At 37.8% G+C, this 26017-nt stretch overlaps 1 protein-coding gene across 2 annotated transcripts in view; it reads right to left on the bottom strand.

The window, feature by feature from the left end:
• ABCC4 (ATP binding cassette subfamily C member 4 (PEL blood group)) overlaps positions 1 to 26017 on the bottom strand; it is a 194821-nt gene that overhangs the window by 115655 nt on the left and 53149 nt on the right. For both annotated transcript variants that reach the window (XM_034417531.3, XM_087895456.1), the window contains exons 8-16: positions 24414 to 24663; positions 22204 to 22308; positions 18976 to 19065; positions 14797 to 14988; positions 13524 to 13618; positions 11012 to 11098; positions 6005 to 6101; positions 2195 to 2410; positions 1369 to 1509 (exon numbers count right to left, since the gene is read on the bottom strand). In XM_034417531.3, coding sequence (XP_034273422.2) covers positions 1369 to 1509; positions 2195 to 2410; positions 6005 to 6101; positions 11012 to 11098; positions 13524 to 13618; positions 14797 to 14988; positions 18976 to 19065; positions 22204 to 22308; positions 24414 to 24663 — 1273 coding nt within the window. The remainder of the gene's footprint in view (positions 1 to 1368; positions 1510 to 2194; positions 2411 to 6004; positions 6102 to 11011; positions 11099 to 13523; positions 13619 to 14796; positions 14989 to 18975; positions 19066 to 22203; positions 22309 to 24413; positions 24664 to 26017) is intronic.

The following is a 26017-nucleotide window of genomic DNA, read 5'->3' as shown; positions in this document are numbered from 1 at the left end:
TAAGAATTAGCAGGATCCCACTCTCTTTCTTTCAATATAGGTCAGCAGACAAGGAACCTCTCTACCCATAGCAGCCCTGAAAAGAAAATGATTATCTGCTTCTATTTTAATCTCATACAATAATGTAACGCCTTAAAGAGATTGCTCCTTGCCATGTATCTTACTCAAGAATAGAAGATTAGTTGATAATCCTCACAATTCTCAGAATCCAGGCACAGCATTTTTTTAGCAGCATTGCCTCACTCACTGTGGTTGGGACTATTCCTTTCTCAAAATGGTATTAAGCTTTTTCAAGCTTCCTCTTTCAGCTAGTGGTAGGAGTAGTACAAACAAAAAATATAAGCTAAGTAACAGTAAGCCAAGCTAAGCATCTTATCTGCAATCTTACACCACAATAACCGAAAGTTATCTCATCAACTATGACTATATGGTAGATTGGACACATCAGTTACATATTGTAGGAGTTGTGACATCCAAATAAAGAAAATTCAAGAATGCCTAAAACATTCTCAGTTTGCCATCAGGCAGTTATCAGCACTATCTAAAAACTAAAATGGAATAAATTCTAAAGCAGAGATTCTCAATAGTGTTAGATCTATTATAGAGGGGAATTAGAAGTAGCCATGGTGGGACTCAGAATAAGGCTTAATTGAGTCTTAAATTTCCAGGTTGGCACCCTGAAAAGGTAATGCTACCAAGAAAATGTTGTTTTTTTCACTATTGTACTGCAAGCATGGTAATACAATTCCTTGAATTTAGTTACATATGACTAAGTTTACTCATTATTATTTTTAATTTGACTGTATTATTTCCAGGTCTGTGGAAGAGACTGACCGAAGTTGTGTAATGACTGAATCAATAGCTTTAGCCCCTCAATATCTCACAAGACCTGGGGTGGAATGGAAAGCCACTAAGTCAAAGCTCATAGCCCTAACATCCTACTAATATCCAGAAGTAAACAATTCATAATATTTAAAGATTAATTTATGCTAACTACATATATTTTAAAAAGGGGTATTTCCCTATAAACAGAAAATTCTACTGCAATGTTTGAAAGACTAATTTCAATAAACGTTTTTTCTTTCGTAATTTGATTGTAAACGTTTTTACAATCAAATTGTATGGAATGTTTTCTTTTGAAATTACGTGCGAAAAGGAACAGATAGATCACTGCTCCATCCTTACAGTAAATAAATCTCAAGCTCATTTTACAATCTGACCACTTTATTTCAAAGAGGAAAATATCTCTTTTATGCATTAAATCTTGCTACTTCACTTCATACACACAGAATAGGAAAGTGGTATGTTCTAAACTATTAAAAACAATTATCAGTAACATTTTCCTTTTTGATCCCTAAAAAAGCTTACCTGTGCCAAAATATTGAGAACTAAAAGTATAAAAATTACAAAATAATTTGCACCAGCAGAAAAGTACTTCTTATAAATGGTAAAGCCAATTTTTCCTTCTGATCGACTTTCTTCTGGCAGTGCGGTTAGGAGTGGTCCCATCTACAATACAATGGAAGTGAAAATTAAGGAAAAGGATTTTTTTAAGATTAATTCTACAAAAAAATAAGTTTCTAAAACAGATTTTCTAATTCTTTAGTCATCTTCCCCAATCTGAGGAAATAATGCATCTAGGTTAATTTAAAAGATCAAGCTTTGATGTGGGCTATCAATTACATAATTTAAGCGGATTCTTTTACATTACTTTTGATTATTATTTTGATTAGGTTAATAAAATACCACATATTTATACATATTACAAATTATGTATGCATATTTGCATATTACATTGCATATTATTTATGCATATTTGCATATAACAAATTCTGTGCCAGAATGTTAAATCTTATATAGTTCAGAAGATGTTCTGCTTATTATGAAAAGGACAACTTGTTCATACTTTCCATTCATTCTTCTCAATCGTTAATGTGAAGTAATTAAGCACCTGAAATTAAAATGTATACTCTTAAGAGTATAAATGTTCTTTGTTATTTATGCCAAAATGTCCAAGTTTAAGTATCATATTTCACAGCAAAAATGTTAATGCCAATGGAAAATATTTCACAAGATCATGGAATATGATACTTAAACTTGCACATTTTGGTATAAATAAGTAACAGTTTCTTATTCTACAAATAAAAACATTGTTCAACTTTCAGGCTGTTTTATACTCGTGTCATTTACTCACAGCTGGTGGTCCAGCAGTTCCATCTTTCTGTGACTGAACCGAAGACTCCAGGGACCACAGGGAAGACTGAGAAAATGTACGAATCCTAGTCAACTGGTGGCTGGGTGTCCCTGGAGATGGTGGTTGATCATTATCCTCATCTTTTTTCAAAAGGGAAGCAAAATCTATTCCAGATTTAAGGAAGTCTGAGAAAGTACCTTTCCCTACCTCCTTACCCTAGAAAGAAAATACATAGAGACTATAAGGTGCAGAATGGTTGTAAAATAGCCAACTACACTAGTAATTTTTCAGATAACTGCCAGATGCAATCCAGGCTCCACTTCCACCAAAAAGAATTTTTTAGTAAATGTCCTCCTTTCTCTGAGACCGTCTGTGCTTCCCAGCAACCTGTTTTAAATGATTAAGGTACATTTCAAGGAAGTGTGGGATCTACAGAGAGATGGATGAATAAACCAAACTTATCCTTTCCGCTAACACTGAGATTTCACCAGTTACACCTTTATTCTACACACTTGTCTTTCATGGACAAGAGGCACTCTTCAGTGGATGGATATTAAAATGTGGGTCCAAACATTTTACTACTAATGATCAATAACAGACTACCTTAGACATTTCATAACAAAAGTATCATATTTCTTAATATTTAATTAAGTCATTAGTGTATTATATTTCCCTGTATCCCCCCGATTGTAATGAATTATCGTTTATTTATTCAATTTTTTGTTAAAATTATATCCTGTCTTTCATGCAGGAGTTTAAGATGTTCTCTCTCCTTTCTCCCCAACCCCCATAACATTATTTCTGTAAACCAGGTGGGGCTAAGGGAGAATGGTTCAACCAAGCAGCTTCTGTAGTTAAGAGGAAATCTGAATCTGGATCTCTTTGGTGCCAGAAGTCCACTAACTGCTACACAGTACTGGCTCTCTCAATTAAGTGAGCAATTGTCTAAGTAGTAGTCCAGACTGAAAATCAAAAATATGATTTCTCATGCTAGGAATGAGAAATACAGCAATAACGTGTACATTCTCTTGGTATTTTTCTCCTTCTCCAGAAAACTGATGAGGAGATGGAAATGTACCCTTCTGGTTTTGATTAACAACCACGTGGTTTGATTAACCAACAACATGGTCCATGTTGTTTCCTTAGCAATAGTACCGAAGTGTCTCAACTGCTGCTTTCTTCCAGAACATTTCTTCAACTTCCCAGTCTAGTCTACATCCTTTCTTTCAAGATCGACCCTGTTTGGCTAGATGTTGTAAATCTGAGTTGTTTGTATCGTCTTAATTCTAGAACATCTTAGTTATATATTTCATAACCATGGTTTTGAAGCGAACATTTCAACAAATCATAGTTAAAATTTATCACATTTTAGAGTCTGGATGCAACTATAACTGGCAATTACAGAAATAAAACAAGATATAAAACTTTCAGGACCTTCTCTGGCTATGCTGTAAGCAGAAAGAAGAAAAGGAATATTCTCTTTTAATAAACAAGGATTTATCTTGATGCCCGAAGCAACTGATTAAATTGTTCTCATTAAGGCAGCAATAAAAATAGATGTCCTATCAGTTACTATTAATTTCCTGGCTTTTTTCCTCTAATCCCAAATGACATATAATACAATATATGTATATGTATTTATATGTGTGTATGTATTTACATATATGTGTAATACAATATATGTAAATATGGATTTTAATATTGTTTTAAATTTTGTATTTTTTGTATTTTATCTGCTGGCTGTTCACTGCCCGAGTCCTTCAGGAGAGGGCGGTATACAAATATAATAAACATAACAACATAACATAACAAGTCAGTTGGAAAATCCTACTTGTCAATCCTCCCAACTGACAAATTTCTTCTCCACAATCTTTTTCTAAATAATAATTGGAGAGAAGTATAACAATCTATTTTTATTTTATTTTTTTTAAAAAGAAGAAGACAGTCTTTATGCTCAGTAAGCCAGAACTGAAGCTAGGATTTAAAATTGGGTGAATCTAAAGCTAACTTGGGCTATTTCAGATTGAGTTTGTGATCTAAAACAGTATATGACGTGTAATGGGGCCATCAGGAACTTTGTTATTCATTCTTTTATACTTTCTCCATAAAGAGAGCCCTGGTTTTAGTACATTCAACATTTGTTCATCCGTGCAATATATTAATTTAGGGCAAGGGTGAAATCCAGGAGAACCAGTAGCGGAAATTTTGCATAGTTCGGAGAACCAGCAAATACCACCTCTGGCTGGCCCCAGAGTGGGTGGGAATGGAGATTTTGCAATAGCCTTCCCCCAGGAGTGGGGTGGGAATGAAGATTTTGCAGTATCCTTCCCCTGCCACACCCACCAAGCCATGCCCACAGAACCGGTAGTAAAAAAATTTGGATTTCACCACTGATTTAGGGAGAAAAATAAAGGTAGATGACAAGCCTGCCATGGAAGGTTTTGGGGACTTCTCCAAACTAAAATATTTGCTTATGCAATAATCTAATTTTATTTTATTTTATTGATAATAAACTCTATTTTATTAAAAGCTAGGTTTCTAAATGTGTGATCTTAATAGTAAATTTTATGGGTAACTTGGGAATTATATCGTTTTGGAAACTGACCTATCAGAAAGCTTCATAGCATCCTAACCACATAAGTCTAGAGTGCATTTTTTTCAATGGGTCTCCCCTTCGTAGATGGGATACAACACCATAAATAAATGTATAATAGAAGTGAATCTCATATGTTGGAAAGGTGGTAAAAGTCATGGGTCCACAATGTATATGTGATAGCCCAATTTTAGGATGACTTTTTTTTTAAGGAAATTCCATAGTTATAATAGTGCCTTCATTAATTACCAAATTTATTTATAGATCAGAACACCTCATTGAAAAATAAAGTGTCAATAGGGCATATGTTTATGGTAGCATAGTTGATAGTTATTAGATATTGGAAACAGATGAATTTTTTTTTTTGAACGATGGCAAATTTTTGATTAGCAAATATTTTTATAAAATTATAAAAAAAAATCATTAGAAGTCTTGTTAGTAATTAGAAATACATAATATCCTTTCTTATATCTGGTTTGTCTAAGGATATATGGAACAATTAAAATTTGTTAATTGGAATTTATTCTAAGATAATTATAGCGAACAGGATATCTTTCCTAGTTAATTTATTTACTTTATTTCTTTCACAGGTTTTTACACTGCTTCAGTCAACGCAAATATAAATGTCACATTGAAAGCAACATAACAATATTTTATTTATTAGTGACATTAGAATGGAGGAAGAGGGGAGATATTAGATTATGTCTGTTCGATCTTTATTGACTTTATTTGCATTTATATTTGTAATTCATTTAATTTTGACTAAAAGAGCAAAGAATAGGCATGGAACGTAAACAGCTTAGATTCAAGATGCCTAATGTCTTATACACTTACAAATTTCAGCTTTAACATTTTATATTTACAGCTGTAAAGTCAAAATAAAGAGCATATTTTCTCCATGCTATCTAGCAGGAAGTTCAGATCTCACTTCAGCTGTTGAAAACTTCAACAGATATATTTTACACTATCTTCTTTTAATTTCTAGCTAGGGGTTTAAAAAGTCCTGACTTTATCATTCAAAAATGGCATTTTAATTTATTTAGTTCTGTAAAATAAATCTATAATTTTGTACGCCATGTAGACACATTACTTGTAACACTGCAAGGTTGACCATGCTATTCTGCTTATTTATAACTCTTCAACTTTAAATATTAAGAATACGGAAAGCAAACTAAAACACTGCCAACCCTCCGAAGATTATTTTTATTTTCACCAACCTCTTTTAAAATTAAGATCTGGCTTGCAGCTCGTAAATATTGCAACTGGTGAGTCACTAAAATGCACACTTTTTTATGCAAAGTCTGACAAATACACCTGCAAAAGAAATGAAACTGAATGAAATGCTGACTTCTTAAAAACAGTAGATCAAGTTGCTATAAAAGTAATTTTTAAAGGCTCCACTTTATACGATAATTAGGAAAGAACTAAACAGTACTATTCATCAGTATCTTAATTTGAAACTAAATTCTGGCTCTTGTTCTACTTACTGATATTCAGTGTTGGGGGGGGGAGATGGAATGTAAAGATAGCCTCAAATAATATCTGATCACAAGAAAAAATTCCAATCTAGGAAAATCATTACAATGCTGAACAGGAGAAGAAACTGAAAGAAGGAGGGAGTCCTATATTCTAAATTATTGATATAATTTTAGCAAAACATTTTACTGGACAGTTTATGGAATGTTCCTGCTATACCCTGTTCCTTAAACCACAGAGGAAAAGAGTAGATGAGTACTACCCCAGGAACCAGATCTTTCTAGAAAGTTCTCTTGAGGTCATGCATGAGTCTCAAGCTCTGTTTCCTGAAACAAACCCACAAGCCTTCCATAGGACACAATTGCTTAATTTCTTTGAAGAGAAGTGCTTCATTCACACTGTCACAACTGTAGTTGTCTCACAGCTCTTGTTTTATTTATTTAGCGTATGGCCAGGGATCACCAAGGTGATTGGCTGCCTTTGTGAAAGGATTTTTTTCGGGCGTTATCTTTACGCCTGAATGCCAGTAGGCAATTGTGGGAGGCTCCTTTCTTGTCCCTTGCAGTTTATTCGCTCATGGGAATAATCACTGAGCTGTTGACTTTAGCGACGTGCAAACCCAGCATCTTACCACATGAGCCACCACGGCCCCTCATGGGTCTAATTTTCCATCTTGAGTTTTTTAGATTTCAGCAGTATTTACATATATTCCAATGTACATTTGCAATGGAAACTTATACAATATTAAGTGTGATGTCCATGAGAGAGTTTAACTAAACCAATTTGCCTGAAAAGTTTCATCTGCATTCTAGATCATAGTGGAAACTTCTTATAGCCACAGGAACATCTGATTCAAATTGAAATATATGATTGACCACTCTGAGATATATTACACAATATATATTATTTTTTGTGTCTTTCAGCACAAGGTAGACCCTGAATAAAGATTAATACCTGAATATTTACAGGCATTAAATTAAATTTTGCTATAAAAACTTGCTTTAAAGTGTAATAAAATAATAATAAAAATGTCACATTAATCCCTGAAAAATGAACACACGATACTCTACATACCAAATTAAAAAGCCTGGTTTTTCAATGTTAGAAGATAACAGGTATTTTAAAAATAAGAAAGTCACAAGTATGATACAATAATGTATCATTTCTATTACAGCAAATTCTTAACATGGGGACATTTATGCTTGAAGGTTTCTCTTCAATCACTACCAACTTACTTTGTTTCTTAAAAAATCAAGAATATGGTCCTAAATCTAGTGACCGTAACATGTCTTGCAAATGATATAATTCAGTTTACAAAGAGCTAAATAAAAATAATTAATTTCATAATTGCTCCCCTTCTCTGGCACTGATATAATACATTTTTATTGTAAATGGTCTTGAAGCTACAATAGTTGGGAATCTTCTTCTTTTTAGCATTATTCCCGCACTATGGTAGGGTCTCCTTGTCAGCAAAGCTGACTTCTTCAGGAGTGATAATCATGCATTTCATGTCTTCCTTGATGTGATCCAACAATAGTTGGCAAAATAAAATTTAATAATAAACAAAATGTATGGCGAAAGAGACCAAGAGACAGTAAAAGCAGAAATTTGGGGTTATTCTCAAGATAATATAATTTTACCTAACTTATCTAACCATTAATATTTGATCATGTTCCAGAATTGGATGATTTCAACAGCGGAAATCTAATTAAAAAGTAATCACTTCTCACAAAGGCCTCTGAATCATGCCACCGGAACAACTATTGTTGCAACTGTTAATTCATAGCATACACATCTTCTCGATGATAATTTTCAGTCCTATGTAAAAAAAAGATTAATTTATAAACCTATGTCTCAAACATGGCATGACCACAGAACTGCAATATATATTATTCCTACAAAATACATGCACACAAATCTTGTTTGGGTAGAGAGAGGAGACAATAGAACAGAAACTATATTGCAAGATTATGTTGGGAGATCCCCTTCTGGGCTCACAGCCTGGTGCACCTTCTGATTTCTGTTGGCCACTAGAGCCAACAGATATACTCAACAATACTGTAGGGCAGTGTTCTCAACCTGTGGTCCACGGACCCCTGGGACAGCAGTGATGACATCACACTGGATCTGCAAAGGCCTGAAGAAACTTTATGATTTTCTGACCTCAGACTTCTTGTCCCGATAAAACCTTCCCTTTAAAGGGAATTCCTCTCCAGCAAAGTCCCAACAAACAGTCTTTCATGAGATTTCACAACTATAGACCTTTATCAGGCTTTGAGAGTGGCCAGGCTGATATCTTCCAAACACCACGTTGTAGCAGCAATTACTTGGCAAGAAGTCAGGATCAGATCTTCACCCTAATGAAATGAACTAATTGTCTCCTGCAAACTCCCCTCCCCTTCGCTCCTCTTTATTCCCTGTGGGAGGGACCATTCACTGTTCACCTGTGCCTTTACTCCCGAGTCAGCCCTTGTTCCTTAGCTGTTCCCTTCTCTTGGCAGCTCTGCACATGTGCACACTGGGAACAGGCTCCAGCTGTTCTTCTGCCCCACTGATATCTGACTCTGAAGGCAGCTGATAACTGTCAGATGGCCCTGGCCCCATCTCTGCCTTCAGCACAGAGCAGTTATCAGAGCCTTCCCCAGACTCTAGGACTGGTCCATGTTCCTCCCCAACCTCCTCACTGTTTGAGTCTGTCACCAGCTCCGCTAGCCGCTGGCGGGCCACAACAGATTTAAATCTTGACTTAAGTCTTGAGGAGGATCCATGGCCATGGTCTGTGGCCACAAAAAGTATCTAAAGAGAGTCAGTGATGCAGAAAAGATTAAGAACCGCTGCTGTAGGGGTTTCCTTCCTTGGACAATTCTTCTATTATTTTCATTTCTCTCAGCATGCATATTATGCTGCATAAAACTGTTGAACTCTGAATTGACTTCTTCTGTCAGAGTACAGAACGGGAAAACTGATATAAAAATAGCACATGGAAAATTATGTATTGTTGGTATATGACACCAGAGAAATTGTCCAGAATATATAAAAGCACCTCTGATATAAGCTGGAAATGTAAACAACATGAAGGGACCATTTAGCATGCTTGGCGGACACATTAAAAAGTTGTTCTGCGAGTGAGATGGACAGTTGCTAAGTAGGATAAACAACTAACTATGCTAAAAAATTTGGATTCAAATATATGCATTGAAACTGAGGATTTTAAAGATTAATATTCAATTAAAGGCACAATTTGATATCTGAAAAGATATCAAAGCCTATGTGTAGATCAGTATTAAGAAAAGCCTTCCAGATTCTTATAAATAAAATATAAAAGCAATTATCTTTATCAGATTCTGCATGAGGTCGTGACATGAAAAACAATGCCTCGCTATTTAAACAATTTAACCTGTCCAAACAAATTGAAATCATTTAAAATCCAAATATGTCTTTTAGGAAAGGGGTCCCTAAACCCCGGTCTGTGGACCAGCACTGGGCCACAGCATGCCAGAAACCAGGCCATGCAAACAAGCAAAGCCCAATTTGTAGGATGCAGACAGCACATGAAACCACGTTCCCTCCAGTCTACAGAAAAACCTCTCTCCACAGAACCGTCCCTGGCACCCAAAAGGTTGGGGGCCACTGTTTTAGGATGTTTCGCAAAGGCCATCACTATGGACTTGTGACTGACTTCCAGAGCTTTAAAAACGAAATAATTGGCCAAAGTTTGCAGTGCTTTTCTTAAGCCAGAAGTGTCAAATTCGCTGCCCACAGGCCGGATGCGTCACGTGCTGGCCACACCCACCCCCGGTTTGGCGAAGGGAGAAAAAGTCACGATACCTCACATGGTGACGACATGACAATGCAAGCAAATCAGAATCTGTAAAATTAACATTCTGTCATCCACATAAATAAGACTGGATACTGATATATCAATTCCAGCTTTATCATATGTAAGAAGAACTATTATCTAACACTTAAGTACCAACAGTTTATGGGAAGAAGATGAAGTACTATAAAAGAGCATTAAGAAATGCTACAATTTCAAGAAGAAATCACCATTAATCAATATCACAACACATCACCATAAAAGCCCCGTGATTTTTTGAGGTACATGGAAAGGAACAATAATCTACAGTCATAGTTATCAACTGCTACTTTAGGAATATTTCTTTCCTCTCACTCAAAAACCAAAAGGCCAAAAGACCATAATGTGCAAATGTATGTAAGTATATATTCTTGTTAGCTAATTGCTTCAGCTACCATTTATGGTTCAGAATAACAGAGTAGGAAGGGACTTTGGAGGTCTTCTAGTCCAACCTCAAGTAGGAGACCATATACTATTTAATCAATGAATTAATCAATGAAGGATGCAGTTAGCATTGGATAAGATTTTACTGAGTTCAGCGGTAGTTCCAAATAAACATAGGATTGTACTCTTTAATTGGGAAATATAACTCTTAACTCGAAAATATTATTATTCAACAAAAACATCCCTTTATAATCACGTCAGCTGTTGTTCTTATGACAGAAATACTGAGCCCCCTTCTCCCAATATTTTTGAAATGTTTACATAAATGATTCTGATTTTCTATCGTTAGAATAAGATATAGGAGAAATAATATATTCACCAGGCCACAAAACCCACGAAAGGTCTTTAAATGTTTCAAGTTAACCTTGTTTCCATTTACAGGATAAGAAAGGAGAACCACTGAAGAGAAATGTAAATGTTTAAAAAGTTCACTGTGGAGGTTACATACTTTTCAAACAAATGCCTGCTCACTTCTGCATCCACTGCACTTAATGGATCATCCAAAAGATAGATGTCGGCATCCTGGTACACAGCTCTAAAAAACAGACAAGTAAGGAACAATTAAGGTAAAGGTAAAGGTTCCCCTCGCACATATGTGCTAGTCGTTCCAGACTCTAGGGGGCAGTGCTCATCTCTGTTTCAAAGCTGAAGAGCCAGCGCTGTCTGAAGACGTCTCCGTGGTCATGTGGCCAGCATGACTAAACCCCAAAGGTGCACGGAATGCTGTTACCTTCCCGCCATAGGTGATGACTTGCATTTTTCACGTGGTTTCTAACTGCTAGGTTGGCAGAAGCTGGGACAAGTAACGGGAGCTCACTCCGTTACGCAGCACTAGGGATTCGAACTGCTGAAATGCCGACTTTTTGATCGACAAGCTCAGCATCTTAGCCACTGAGCCACCACATCCCTTAAGGAACAATTAGGTTGCTTCTAAAACAAGTTTGTGTGTTTTTAGCAGCAGGACCCAAACAATGGAAGGCGGGGTCTCTCATCTAACTTTGTTTCCACTTTCCCGCGCAGTGCAGCTATTGGGTCATTACTGCTGCCCTCACATACTTTTGAGGGAGATACCTTGCCTGGCATTCTTGTCAAATAAATCAGTTAGAGCAGGGGGTCCTCAATTCCCGGGCCAAGGCCTGTTTGAAACTGGGCCGTGTGAAGCTCCATTTATGCGAGTGGAGGACACGCACACACCACTCGCACAAATGGAGCTGTGTGCATGCATGTATGCCTGCCACACACATGCTCCTCCTCCCCACTCCAGGCTGGGCCACCAAGCTGGAAACGTTTGCCCCGCTGCGTTAGAGTGGCAGCATGGAAGCTTCCGGCCAGAGAATCCTACAACCAATGGCCTTATGTATGACTAAGAAAAAGATTACAAATCAGAAATAAATGTGATAATGTCATTTCCTGATCGTTACGGCTTTAAGATGATTTTAAAATTAAAAATTAAAAAAAAGACAAAATGCCAATCTTCCATTTTAACTTTAGACAATCGCATTCAAAAACAAATGAGGGTAGATAAAATAAGAAATACAATATTGGTTAAATCCTGAATCCCATCAGAATTATTGTTGTTAAGTGGCGTGATCACGCGATCATTGTTAAGCAATGTTTGTCCCATTTTTATGACCATTCTTGCCACAGCTGTTAAGTGAATCACTGCGGTTAATAAATTAGTAACCCGGTTGTTAAGTGAACCATTGACTTTGCTTGTCAAAAGGTTGCAAAATTTGTACTAGGCACTTGGATGTTTAGAAGCTGAATCCAGAAAAAATATGCCTTCTAGTTTAAAAGATGGAACAACACTGTCAACTCATCACCCACTGTGAAACCTCTCCATTAGCTATCAATTTCTAATTCAAAGTCCTATAAACATCCAACATCTAATCACCTGAAAGATCATTTATTTCACTTTGAAGATCATCTCTTTCACTAAAGCTATAATAGTATTTGTATTTTGTGGAGAATAAGGGAGAATAGAACTCCATACCAGTGGTGAAATCCAAATTATTTTACTACTGGTTCTGTGGGCGTGGCTTAGTAGGCATGGTGTGGCTTGGTGGGGGTGGCTTGGTGGGGATGGCAGAGGGAGGATACTGCAAAATCTCCATTCCCACTCCACTTCAGGGGAAGGTTACTGCAAAATCCCCATTCCTTCCCCAGTCCTGGGGGAAGGATATTGCAAAACCTCCCTTCTCACCCCACTCTGGGGCCAGCCAGAGGTGGTATTTGCCGGTTCTCCAAACTACTCAAAATTTCTGTTACCGGTTCTCCAGAACCTGTCAGAACCTGCTGGATTTCACCTCTGCTCCATACTAGTTACCATGCTGGCTTTTATAAAGGCATATTAAAATGTCTCTTTTTGCTAAATGTTGTCCTCGACTTACAATCACAACTGAGCCCAAAATTTTGGTTGTTAGGTGAGACATTTGTTAAATGAGTTTTGCCCTATTTTAGGACCTTTCTTGCCACAATTGTTAAGTGAATCGCTGCAGTTAAGAAGTTAGTGACCTGGTTGTTAAGTGAATCAGACTTCCCCACTGACTTTGCTTGTCAAAAGGCTGCAAAAGGGGATCAGCTCACATGACCTCCGGACACTGCAATGGTTATAAGTATGAACCAGTTGCCACCATCTGAATTTTGATCACATGGTCATGGGGATGCTACAAAGGTTGTAACTGTGAAAAATGTCAATTTTTTCAGTGTCGTTGTAACTTTGAATGGTCACTAAATGAACGTAAGTTGAGGACTACCTGTAATATGTAGCATTGTTTGGTGTTAGGATTTTGATTTCAACAGCTTGATTTCTGTCATTACTTTGTTATGATGCAATTTTAAATTTTTACAGGTGACCTTGAAATGTACATAATTTAGATTTTAATTTCACCAAATGCATTGGATATTTAATTGATATCTGCAGATTCATGATGGTCTCATAAAATTCAAGCCCACTTTACCTAGCAAGATTAATCCTGGCTTTTTGTCCACCGCTCAAAGTAGCTCCTCGGTCTCCAACCATTGTTAGGTCTCCATCTTCCAGCTGCTCAATATCCTATCAATAACAGAGTATTATTCAAATAAAAATGTTTGCGTTTGTCATTTTAATGATTTGAGAACCATCGTAAATATTATTAAGATGCATACGTTCTGTTCAAAAGGAGAACTCATTAATCAGAATTGCTTGGTAAGATTTTCACTCTCCAAAGAAGTGTGTTTATACAATTTATAAACCACTACAAATTAAATATGAATTTTAGGAAATGATGGGCAGTTTTCATAAGGCAAAACAAGATTATTAAAGAAGTGACCAACTGCATTTTTAGAAAATGTGTTTTGCAAAAGGTTTTAAACTGTCTGCTTTTCATCCATCTTCAGCCTGACAGTGGCATCATCAAATGCCATGTCCTGGATTTGATGCATAATATTTTTCAAGTTGCCAAACAAAATTATCTGTCTCTTAGCAATCTATTTTAATGTCCTAGATCACACCTGCCAAATCAAAGATAAAGTTGAAATGTTCTGAAGGATATTCTCTGAAACACAATGCCAGCTTAAGAAGCCAATGGCATTTTTAGGAACAAAATATCCATTGCAATTTCTGTCTTCACTCTCACAAGTAGGGAATGTGAAAGATGTTCTAACCTGAATTATTTTCTCCTAGGATTTATTTTATGCCTTTTAAATGGGATATAGATAAATCTTGAAGTATTACAGCAGGATATACAACCACAACCCACAAAATTATCCCTGAGTTGAAAATTTTAATACGGCAATGGGGAAAAACCTAGTAAACACATATATATTATGAGTCGTTACATTTCATTAAATTCAATTAAAATTAAATTAAATTAAATCAAGTCAAATTTTGTGATGTTCTCTGTTCAGCTCCTTTAAGAGTGCTGCCCTGACCCCTCATTTAAAATTAAATGGGGCCTCATCCCAAAAAGGCCCTGTCTGCATAATTATTTATGGATCCAGCCAATTTAAATTACAGTTAAACATGGAGCTATTTTGTACAGTGCATGATGTCCTATATTTCACTGGCATTTTATCAATTCTTAAAACATTGTTTTATTTTGGATGTTGGGCTGGTTTTTGGGAATCCAAAGGCAATGAGGCTTCCACGAGGACCCTGTAATTTTCTATGCATAATGCTTTGCCAATTTTCATTGTCAAAAAATGAAAAACAAGATGTTCAACTCAAAATGTATTTAAAGATGTAGAACTTACTTTTTTAAGAGCACAGACTCTTAAAACCTTCTCATATTTTTCCTTTCGATATTCTTTTCCAAAGAGTATGTTATTTCTTACTGTGCCAGAAAACACCCAGGGTTGCTGAGAAACATAAGCTATTTTTCCTTGGACATCCATAAAACCTTTGATTGTAGACAGCTCACCCAGGACAGCACTCAAGAGTGAAGACTAGAAGCATAGGTTGGGGGGGGGACAGGTTAAAATTATAAATACTGATGTCCACAACACACCTAAGACTTTCCATCCTTTTTACATGTAAGCACAATTTATTAGTATAACCAGAACTAAAGTTCCCCTTGGTTTTCTCTTTGTGTCATCTTATGGACCTTTGTGCTTTCTCCTCCAATATCTGCAATAGCAATAGCACTTAGACTTATATACCACTTTACAGTGCTTTACAGCCCTCTCTAAGCGGTTTACAGAGTCAGCATATTGCCCCCAAGAATTTGGGTCCTCATTTTACCCACCTCAGAAGGATGAAAGGCTGAGTCAACCTTGATCTTGGTGAGATTTGAACTGTCAAATTGCAGGCAGCCAGCAGGCAGCAGTAGTAGCCTGCAGTACTGCAATCTAACCACTGCGCCACCATGGCTCAATAGATGCAATATGGGATTAATAGTAGCTAATACTAATTTCTATGTGAACCTAATTGGAGTTGGCTAATTGTTTTATTTGTATCTAGTCAGCTAACCCATTCTGGTACTTTATGCCAAAATGGGCTTTAGGATAAAATAAAAAAGGATATTCATTTATGGATAGTGAAAAGCATTTGATAACACAACAGCTGTAATACGGACAAATATTTGTTACAGCAAAAATTTCAAAAACAATTTTTTTAAAAAAGAAATTGCCTCATAGCTGCTTTTTAGCTACTCTGATATGGATTATTTATTGGATTCCATTCTTGAATTAACTAGCAAATAGAATGGGGATTTTTAAAAACTTAAGAGAAGGAAATGGAAGTGATTTAGTATGTATCAAATAATTCATTACTCTATACCTTTCTATTCCTGTAAACCATCTTTAGTTCTCCTGTCCTGATGTCCTTCAAGAATATTTTATCCTTTTAAATTATTCAAGTCCCTTTTTTTGACTCCATCCAACCAGAGTTTGGTTGCTCTTTCCTTTCTTAGGCCATGCACTCTCCCTTCGTATATTCAGTCTGTTTCTATTTGTTATGACCAAACCATTTCAACATACATATATTGATCCTTCACTTTTGTATTCAATCACAACGTTCTTTCATCACCCATTCATTTTGAATCCCATGTGTTTATTGTTTAATTTAGAAGCAGTCCAACTTTCAGCTGACTCTGGGCAACTTACAACTATTTTTTTTTAAAAAAAGAATTCAAGTGTCCAGAAGAGCAAAATACAAAAACCAAATATAACCAAAGTAAAACAAATTTTAAAAACCCCTAAAAGGCACTCCAAAGTCACTATACTCAACACCTAGGAGAACAGGCAGGTCTTGAATAATTCACAGAACAAAATAATGTGATACCATATGGTTCTTGATTCTACTCTCGATCCTCTCTTTTCTTATATTACCCCATATACACATTTCACAGCACTTAATTTACTTTTATATTTCTTTCGCCATTCAGCTCTCATTTTCTTATAACTAAGAGGGCAGAAGCACACACTTATGCATAGCCATTTTCATTTCTTTCAAAAAACATTCATTCCTTGCAACTGATCATGCGTTACTAGTTTTGTAAGTACCACTCACTTCCACATGTTTGTATCTTAACATCCATCCCTTATAGAATCACAGAAAAACAGAGATGAAAGGGACCACGAGTATTTCTTATACATTTATTCATAGATCCTTTAAATGATCAAAGGGACATCTTTGTCTTATTTCTTCCACATTATTTGAGTTCCCTAACAATAGACTTTTGTTACCACATTCAGTTACCATTCACATGCAATAACACTTCATATTCACATAAAATATTCTATTGATCAAGCCTATTCTATATCACCTGAAGATTGGCCACTTAATGAGAAGGAAGGACTCACTGGAGAAGAGCCTAATGCTGGGAAAGATTGAGGGCAAAAGAAGAATGGGACAACAGAGAACGAGGTGGCTGGATAGAGTCACTGAAGCAGTAGGCATGAGCCTAAATGGACTCCAGAGGATGGTACAGGAAGGCCTGGAGGAAGGTTGTCCATGGGGTCACAATGGGTCAGACACGACTTTGCAACTAACAACAACAAATTCTCTATCACATGCTTTCTCTAAATCAAAATACATTTTTCTCAGATTCATAATTTTTTTTAATGATTTGCAGGCTAGAAAAAAAATATCTGCTTTGTACATTCACTCACTGGCAAGAAGCAGGATTTCACTTCCCAAGTTTTGTTTGCAGAAAACTTTCAAACAAAACTCTGCCAAAGCACGTAAACTAAACATTAAAGCCTCAGTAGCTTTGTACCCATTCTTGCTATATGTCTCTTTGTATCAGGAAGCAAAACCATTCATCTTCTAATTACATTACTTCCAGTTTAGCTTCTTTCTCTTCGATTCCACACCCATATTTTCCCCAAATCTACTCCACACCACAAAAAATGACAGAATGTCTCATCACTATGTATTCTTCACCAATTCTTTCATATTTTAATCATGAACAATGAGGTCCATAATGATTTTTGATTCAAAATGAATAATAATAGTAATTTATTAAGGGTACCCTGTATATGCTACCCAACTCCCAGTGACACTGGGCAATTTGCTAATTGTTAAAAAAAAGAAAAAAAAACCCACAGAACAAAAAGTGACAGAGAAACACAATCCAGATAGGAACAAAGAAAAAGAGGAAAAAGTGGCTTCAGTCATGCTTTGCTGAAAGTCTGAATGAAGATTCATATTTGCTCGTTGCAGATTCATGAATAGACTGATGTTTAACTCATATCAGCGGTGAAATCCAGCAGGTTCTGGAGAACTGGTAGCAGAAATTTTGAGTAGTTCAGAGAACCGGCAAATACCACCTCTGGCTGGTCCCAGAATGGGGTGGGAATATTTTGCAATATCCTTCCCCCAGGAGGGGGGAGGGAATGGGGATTTTGCAGTATCCTTCCCCTGCCACACCCAGCAAGCCACACCACACCCACCAAGCCATGCCCACAGAACCGGTGGTAAAAAAAATTGAATTTCACCACTGACTCATATCCATTCTTCTGAATTCATTCCTTAACTCAGCTCAATTTCACAAGAGGGGGCTAGCTTCATCACATCTATTACATTCTTTCCTTTTCTATTTGTTGCACAGGTATAGATACACTGTTTTTCCTTCTCCTATTTCTTTCACTAATTCATGTTCTTTACCGTTTATTTTCCTTTGTTCCAAGTTGCAACCTTACCTCACTAGGTGAGCCAACAGACTGTGACTTCCACAAGCCATCCTGAATACGTCCCTCTGCCCCATATTACTTTTTAGCAAGATAGATAAGACAGAGATGAGCCTTAACCACACCCACCCATATTACCTGATAATGGGAAGGTCAGTATTGGTCAGTTCTGACAAAGCCCAGTGTTACCTCATCCTACTCACTCTATACAAAAAGGGGGCTGTGAAAATATTTACAGACCCCTCACATCCTGGACATAAACTGTTTCAACTCCTACGCTCAAAACAATGCTATAGAGCACTGCACACCAGAACAACTAGACACAAGAACAGTTTTTCCTGAATGCCATCACTCTGCTAAACAAATAATTCTCTCAACACTGTCAAACTATTTACTAAATCTGCACTACTATTAATCTTCTCATCGTTCTCACCACCCATCTCCTTCCACTTATGACTGTATGACTGTAATTTTGTTGCTTGTATTCTTACGATTTATATTGATATTGTTTCCTGATTGCTTATTTGTACCCTATGACTATCATTAAGTGTTGTACCTTATGATTCTTGAGGAACGTATCTTTTCTTTTATGTACATTCAGAGCATATGCACCAAGACAAATTCCTTGTGTGTCCAATCACACTTGGCCAATAAAAAATTATTTTCTATTCTATCTATTCTACAAGTTTGGATCTCAACAGATTGAAACCCAGAGAGTGAACAGGAACAAAATGTCTGTTTTCAAATGCTTCAGAATGAACATCCAAGGGACAACATAATAGTAAAAAAATCAAGGCTTGCCTTTCCCGCTCCCACGGGGCCAATCACAGTGAGTAATTCTCCTGGTTTGACAGTAAATGAAATGTCTTGAAGTGTTGCCATTTCCATGGTCTATTCATTTGGGAAGAAATTAATTTGGTTTCAGTGTATTATTTATGCATTTATTTATTTGCTTTCATTAACTGAATACAAATAAAGCAATATACATGTTTATGAAAAAAAATAGAAGAAAACTGAAGAAAACTAAACAAAAATACATTCATTGACTCTATTCATTGTTTTATGCCTTCCGTCAATCTTGGTTCCTGGTGACTACATTTATAGGAATTCCACACAAAATTTATAATATTTTAGAAAATAATCTGATTTAAGAGTATTACTCTTTCCCCAAATGTAAGGTTTAATCACTCCCATCTATCAAGATCCAAAGAATAATTATCTGTGAAATATCACATGGGATTAAAAAATGCAGGATGGCATATACATTCCTTATAGATATGAAACTAATAATTGTTTATAAAATGAATAGGTTTTTTCCCTTATGGTCTGATTAAAATTACTTCTTGCAAGATAAATAAGACAACCTTAGACTGTCTACTGTCGACCTCACCCCATTCCTAAGAGGTCTGTAAGGGGCGTGCATAAGCGCACCAACGTGCCTACCATCCCTGTTCTAATGTCCCCTTTTATTCATATCCATTTCATGTATTAATAATCATGTTTATACTTATATGTTATCTAATACATGCTTGACAAAATAAATAAATAAATAAACAGACACGAGCCTTAACCACACACACCCATATTACCTGATAATATACTTAATTCATACCTTTCTCTTGTAAACAAGAGAAAAAATTAGAAATAATATCAATTTTATTCAGACCATAAAGTAATATAAGCAGCAAGAAATCAGCATGAGAAAATGTTATTCATGTTCAGAAATAAGAAACAATTACCATTCTATTGCCATTATATTGACTTCTCATCATCTTTTATTTGATCCAGGTACCTTGAATGTTACTAAATGTTAAACTTGACTGGATTTAAAGCAATAATCAAGTTTCCAGTAAAGGTTCGTATTAAACATAACCCATTGTTTCTAAACCTAAAATACTGTTCCACCAGGATGACAGACAGAAATAATGGGCCACTGGCCTTCTTAAACTTTATGCTTTAATCTCCACAAGGTGGCGAAAATAGCTCACTTTATTCCTTTTTTACTGCTTCTAAGGACTTTAAACTTTCTGTTTAAAGTCAACTTTCTGTTTAAAGTTATACAATCAAGGTTTTTCCTCACTTTGACCTGTCTTCAACAGAAGCAAGCCACTTTCAGCCAACTGCAATGTAACTTATATATAATTATACAATATGGAACATGGTTGTCAGAAAAAGAAAACAGAAAAAAAACTATCAACATAAGTTGTGCTTTATAAAAGGTAACCTTGCACCACTGGGACCTTAAAAGGAATTTCTGACTGAACCTGAGTATACAAGGTATCAGGCCTGGAAGCCATCTTTTTCGTTGGATCTTCAGGCCTGCCACATTTACTACTGTGGGGAAACTGGGAGGTGAGGTTGTATGGAGCCAGGGTGATATATAACATAATAACATTCCTTTCTCAGAGAGTCAAGGACATATTGCCCTGCACCTGGAAGGCTGGAACTAGGAGGCATCTCCAGTTGGGACGGTGTTTGGATTGGACCATGTGATGGACATGTGAGTGTTGACCAGGGACTTGAACTTTCCTTTGGGTGGGAAAACCTGGAAGCTTTCAGATTTGGGTTTTCCCAGATGTGCCAATATGAATTCCAGGGGAAAACCTTCCACCCTGACCTGGGGCTCTAGCTCTTCCAGGGATGTTTAGGGAAAGGAACGTGAGCAGAGAAAGAGAAAAGGATAAGCAATTGGAATTAGTGTTGCTCCTCACTCCTCTTCATTTCCATCAATAATAATAATAATAATAATAATAATAACAACAACAACAACAACAACAACAACAACAACAATAATACTAATACTACATTTAAGATCATAAATGCCAAACAAGAAACTTAAATGGAGGCTACACTTCAGAGAAGGTGTAACTCCTTTTTATACAGTCAGAAACGTCATAAAATAACATCCTGGCTTCCTAATTAGATTTGTGTCTTCCTGCAAAAAGGATAGAATACTCCTCATTAGCCTTATCGATCTAATCTCTTTCCTTTCTTTCTCTTTTTCTTTCTCTCTGCCCACCCCCTTCTCTTCCCGTTCGGTGTCAGGGAGGCAGGATCAGGTATAGGGAAATTTCCACCCCTCCCCTTCCTTCTCCTAACAAGCACCTGAGGCTGTTTAGCCTTGTCCTAGTAAACTCCTTCCCTTTTCTGGGAATTTTCCTTGCTGTTAGAGGCACCAAAATAACTCAGATGATATAAAGTCTCCTGCTAGAGCAGGGGGTTGGACTAGAAGACCTCTGGGGTCCCTTCCAGTCTGAATCTACGTCTAGTTATAATAACGTCTGGGAACCCCACCTGTTGGATCCCTCACCCTCTACTGCCCCCTCCCCTTGTCTTTTGTGCCTGGATCCCTCATCCTTTACAGCCCCCCTCCCCCACCCCCACCCCGCTGCTCTTGGCAGCCTCAGGAGACTCTGAACTGACAGCGCTAGTAACAAAATATCTTTGCTGCCTCCCAGCCCCGTCTTCCACAGGGAGAGGCTCTGGGAACTTCTACTGCCCCCCTCCCCCCATCTTTTGTGACTGGATCCCTCCCCCGCACTGCTCTCAGCTGCCTCGAGAGGCTCTGGACAGAGCCTCCCTCTGAACTGCAGCCCCCGCTCTACTCCCAAAGCCCCTGAGCCCCTGCACTGATTGGCTGTCCTCTGCACCCAAAAGTCCAACGTGAACTATACTGCGATGAATGGGCCGCGGCGAAGGGGATGGAGGAGCCGTGGCCCAAAGTGCCAAGGCATAATAACGCGGAGGCGAAACCCTGGTAGAGAAACAGGCAGCACCAAGAGTTCCAGCCGAAAAGTCCCATTCCGCCTGCTATAGGTCATATTGGTTATGAAAGCAACATTTTTCATTGTATTACTGAATGTGTTTTATTTGGAAGTGGGGAGAAAAGCTCTTTTAACAACAACCTGAGAGAGGAAACAACTGCTGCTTGTCGAGAGATAGCCATCACTATCTCCAAATTTTGCATCCTTTAGCTGGGGTTGCAAAAGTAGACCAATTCTGTATTGCAGTTCAAAATAGGTGAGTTACCTTGTCCCAGGCGCAAGTCAAATCGTGTACGTTAAGGAAAGGACTTTCAATGTTACTTCTGAGTTGTGGTTTAAACTGAGAAATTTCATCAAGGATTAGAAAGTTCTGCATCAATGGGGGAAAAAAGAAGATCGTATAAACACAAAACAGAAAAGACTAATTTATTTTTTGCTGAAATACGTTCACACAATCAAAGGCTTTCAATATATTCAAAGAGCATATCCATAGGGAAACTGAGTTAATTTTACAAAAAGAGTTTAATAATTTTCTGACCAAGTCAATCTTTCTTTTTAAATAAATACACTCTGATCTAGATTTATATTATTATTAATTTATGATGGTTAACTAATAGTTTAGTTTATAATTTACAATATTTCATGTATAGCAAATGAAAATCTGATTATCAACAGGAACAAAAGGTGGCTTTCTAACTTTATCCTGTTATTTCACATATCTAAGTAGCAGTTCTGATTTCACTTCACACAGCCTTCTGCAAAGATAGGCACTGAATCCTACCTACTATATCCCACCCTCAACTGGGCACACCAAAAAAGAAGATTTAAAGAACTGCACTATAATATATAACAGAATAATAGAGTTGGAAGGGACTTTGAAGGTCTTCTAGTCCAACCCCCTGTACAAGCTGGAGACCCTATACCCATGAGGGCGAACCTATGGCACGCGTGCCATGGGTGGCACGCAGAACCTTCTCTGCGGGCACGCCAGCTGTCGCCTCAGTCCAGCTCCACCGCGCATATGTGGTGCATCCCGCCAGCCAGTTGGTCTTTGGGTCTCTGCTGTGCACTTGCGGGAGGTGGGCATATACGCAGGGGGGGCAGGTTGGTGCAGGAGGCTTTCCAGGCCCAAAATGGGGCATGGGAGAGCTCGCGCAGCCCCCCTGCACCCCGTTTTGGGCCTGGAAAGCCTCCTGCACCAACCTGGAAGCCAAAATGGGGCACGGAGAGTGAGGCACATGCGCGGGGGTCACTCGCATGACATTTTGGGGGGTTGGCCACACGTGCATGCATTCTCGCACACATGCGAGCGCTTTGGGCACTCGGCACCAAAAAGGTTAACCATCATTGCCCTATATCATTCTGGACAAATGGCTGTCCAATCTCTTCTTAAAAACCTCAACTGATGGAGCACCCACAATTTCTGAAGTCAACCTCTTCCACTGGCTAATTGTTCTCACTATCAGGAAACAAGTAATGGGTGGAAGATTGTCAAAGAAAGATCCAACTTAGAACTAAAAAATTTCCTGACAGTGAGATCAATTAATCAATAAAACAACTTCCCACCAGAAGTTCTGGGTGCTCCATCACTGGAGGTTTTCAAGAAGACATTGGGCAGCCATTTGTCTAGAATGATATAGGGCTCCTGTTCAAGCAAGTGGTGGGACTGGAAGACCTCCAAAGTCCTTTTCAATTCTATTATTCTATACTTCTATTCTAAGCCATTAAGGGTCAGAGTATTATAATGGCCTCATAATGCCTGATACAGTGAAATTCTCAAATGCAAGACCTTTTCTTTCTCTGGTAGCCCTGGCATTGGATTTTCCAACCTGTTTTGTCAAAGGCCTGGTTCTCTTGTTAATTTTTGCAGAGGTGCTAAATGTGCAGTTCCTGGGTTGAACAAAGTCTATCATCATTATTTAGCAGGTTTCTAATGCCTTATTACAGTGTCTGGGTCAAGATATTTAGTGGGATTGTTCATAAATTTCATTACAGATCCAAATAATGGAAGTGAAGGAGACCTTAGCAATAGAATCTACTTGCTGTTTATTGATCAAGGGTGACTAAAAAAGTCTTGCACTGTTATTCTGTATTTTTTATTCTATATTATTCTACATTATTCTGTAGCTTTTTTCTGTATTTTTCCGTGTATTTCAAATTATCTGATAAAACTGTACCCCTATTCTTGTCTCTAATCCATAATTATTCCCATTACCTTGAAAATCATTTATGCTCATTCAGTTAAACATCCTTAGTCAATAAAAAGCACCATAAATTCAACCTCTAAGCAGTTAATCATCCGCAACAATTAAGAATTACCCTTAGGGAATTACATAAGGCAAATATTTATGCATTCTCTTTCTCTAGCTATAAAAGACAGAGGGGCTGCCTGAAAGGAAAAGCATGAGCTACCAACTTGTTAATTATTTCTAATGCTGCAACTTAATTCAACTGAATGTCCCCTTTGGATAATACCTTGATTCGTCTAATGCTGACCAATGCTTCAGATACTTTCTCAATGGCCGCCGGGAAGAATAGCGTGACTGTCAGCCTCACTGCACCATATAGAGAGACAGCAACAAACACCCGACTCGCTGAAATCAGATTGCCAAGCAACACGTAGGTCATGAATGTCATAAACACTGTGATTTTGCTGGCAATGAAGAAGGATGCCAAGTTCATTCCACGAAGGTAAGAACTCTTAAGAACCACCGAAATCTCCTTTCTGAAATTGAATTTTTGATAATTTTGACAAAACACGTTATGCATTTATGTATTGCAAGTATTTTTAAGCCACTTCAACCAAGCACATCTGAAATATTTTAAGTGACCATAAAGCCCGGATTACTAAAGAAAATCAGTTCAGCATCAGCAATAAAATGTCAAAACAATAGTAACGTATAAACCACATTATCGACTCTACAATGCCTTAAGCAGCCAGGTTCAACTCCATCTCAGCTATGGAAGCACAGCAACTTCCTGTTTGGATTACTTCAGTGCATTCCGCATGGAGCTGCCCTTGTAGACCATCCAAAAGTTACAACTGGTCCAGAATGCCACAGTATACATAGGATTGGGCACCTCTTGGTTTGCCAATGTAATGCCCCTATTGACTGAGCACCACTGACTTGGTTTCCTTCTGGTTGCAATTCAAGGTGCCTGTTATCACTTTTAAAGCCCTACATGGCATAGGCCCAGGTTACTCAGGACCACCTCTTCCTGAGACCCTGCTCCTCCCACTAGGTCAGGGTTTAGCAACCCATGGCTCTGGAGCAGCTTATGGCTCTTCCATCCCGCTGCTGCAGTTCCCTGTTGCTGGTTGGCTCTACAATGATAGAGCTTTCGGTTAGGACAGGTAGAGGAAAAAGGACGCCATGCTAGGAGGAGACTTTATGGTGGGGGAACCGGACTTCCGGTCAGCTCCAGAATTGAATGGAGGGCTTCCAGTTAGGACCTTTGTGGCTCTTTGAGTGTTTAAGGCTGCTGACCCCTGCACTAGGTCATATAAAATGGCCACGCTCCAGATCCCTTCCCTGAAACAGTGCTATCTAATGGGACTTAATGGGACCTAGCAAGCATGCCTTTTCCATGGCTGTCCCTGCCTTATGGAAAACATTCTCCTCAGGCAAGCCTTCATCCTCTTAGCTTTCCAGAAGGCCATTGAAACCTTAGCTCTTTGCCCAGGCACTAGGATAGAGTAGTGGAGACTATGCGGGGGGGGGGAGTTGGGGCACCCTGGGAGGTTGATTGAGGTAGCAATAACAATAGCATTTAGACTTATGTACCTCTTCATAGTGCTTCACAGCCCTCTCTAAGCTGTTTACAGAGTCAGCCTATTGGCCCCAACAATCTGGGTCCTCATTTTACCAACCTCGGAAGGATGGAAGGCTGAGTCAACCTTGAACCGGAGAGAATCAAACCGCTGGCAGTCAGCAGAATTAACCTGCAGTACTGCATTCTAACGACTGCGCCACCATAAACCTTACATATTACAGGAAGAGATGCTGTATGATCAAGGGGAAAACAGGTTTTCTTTACCCCCATAACATTCTCAGATTCTTTTGTTGTGACTCAAAAAA

Source organism: Pantherophis guttatus, chromosome 5 (assembly GCF_059756535.1).
Source record: "Pantherophis guttatus breed Tessera chromosome 5, ASM5975653v1, whole genome shotgun sequence".
In the NCBI taxonomy this organism is placed as follows: Eukaryota; Metazoa; Chordata; class Lepidosauria; order Squamata; family Colubridae; genus Pantherophis; species Pantherophis guttatus.
The sequence above is the reverse complement of the archived record's forward strand: the minus strand, read 5'-3'. Positions and strand labels throughout refer to the sequence as shown.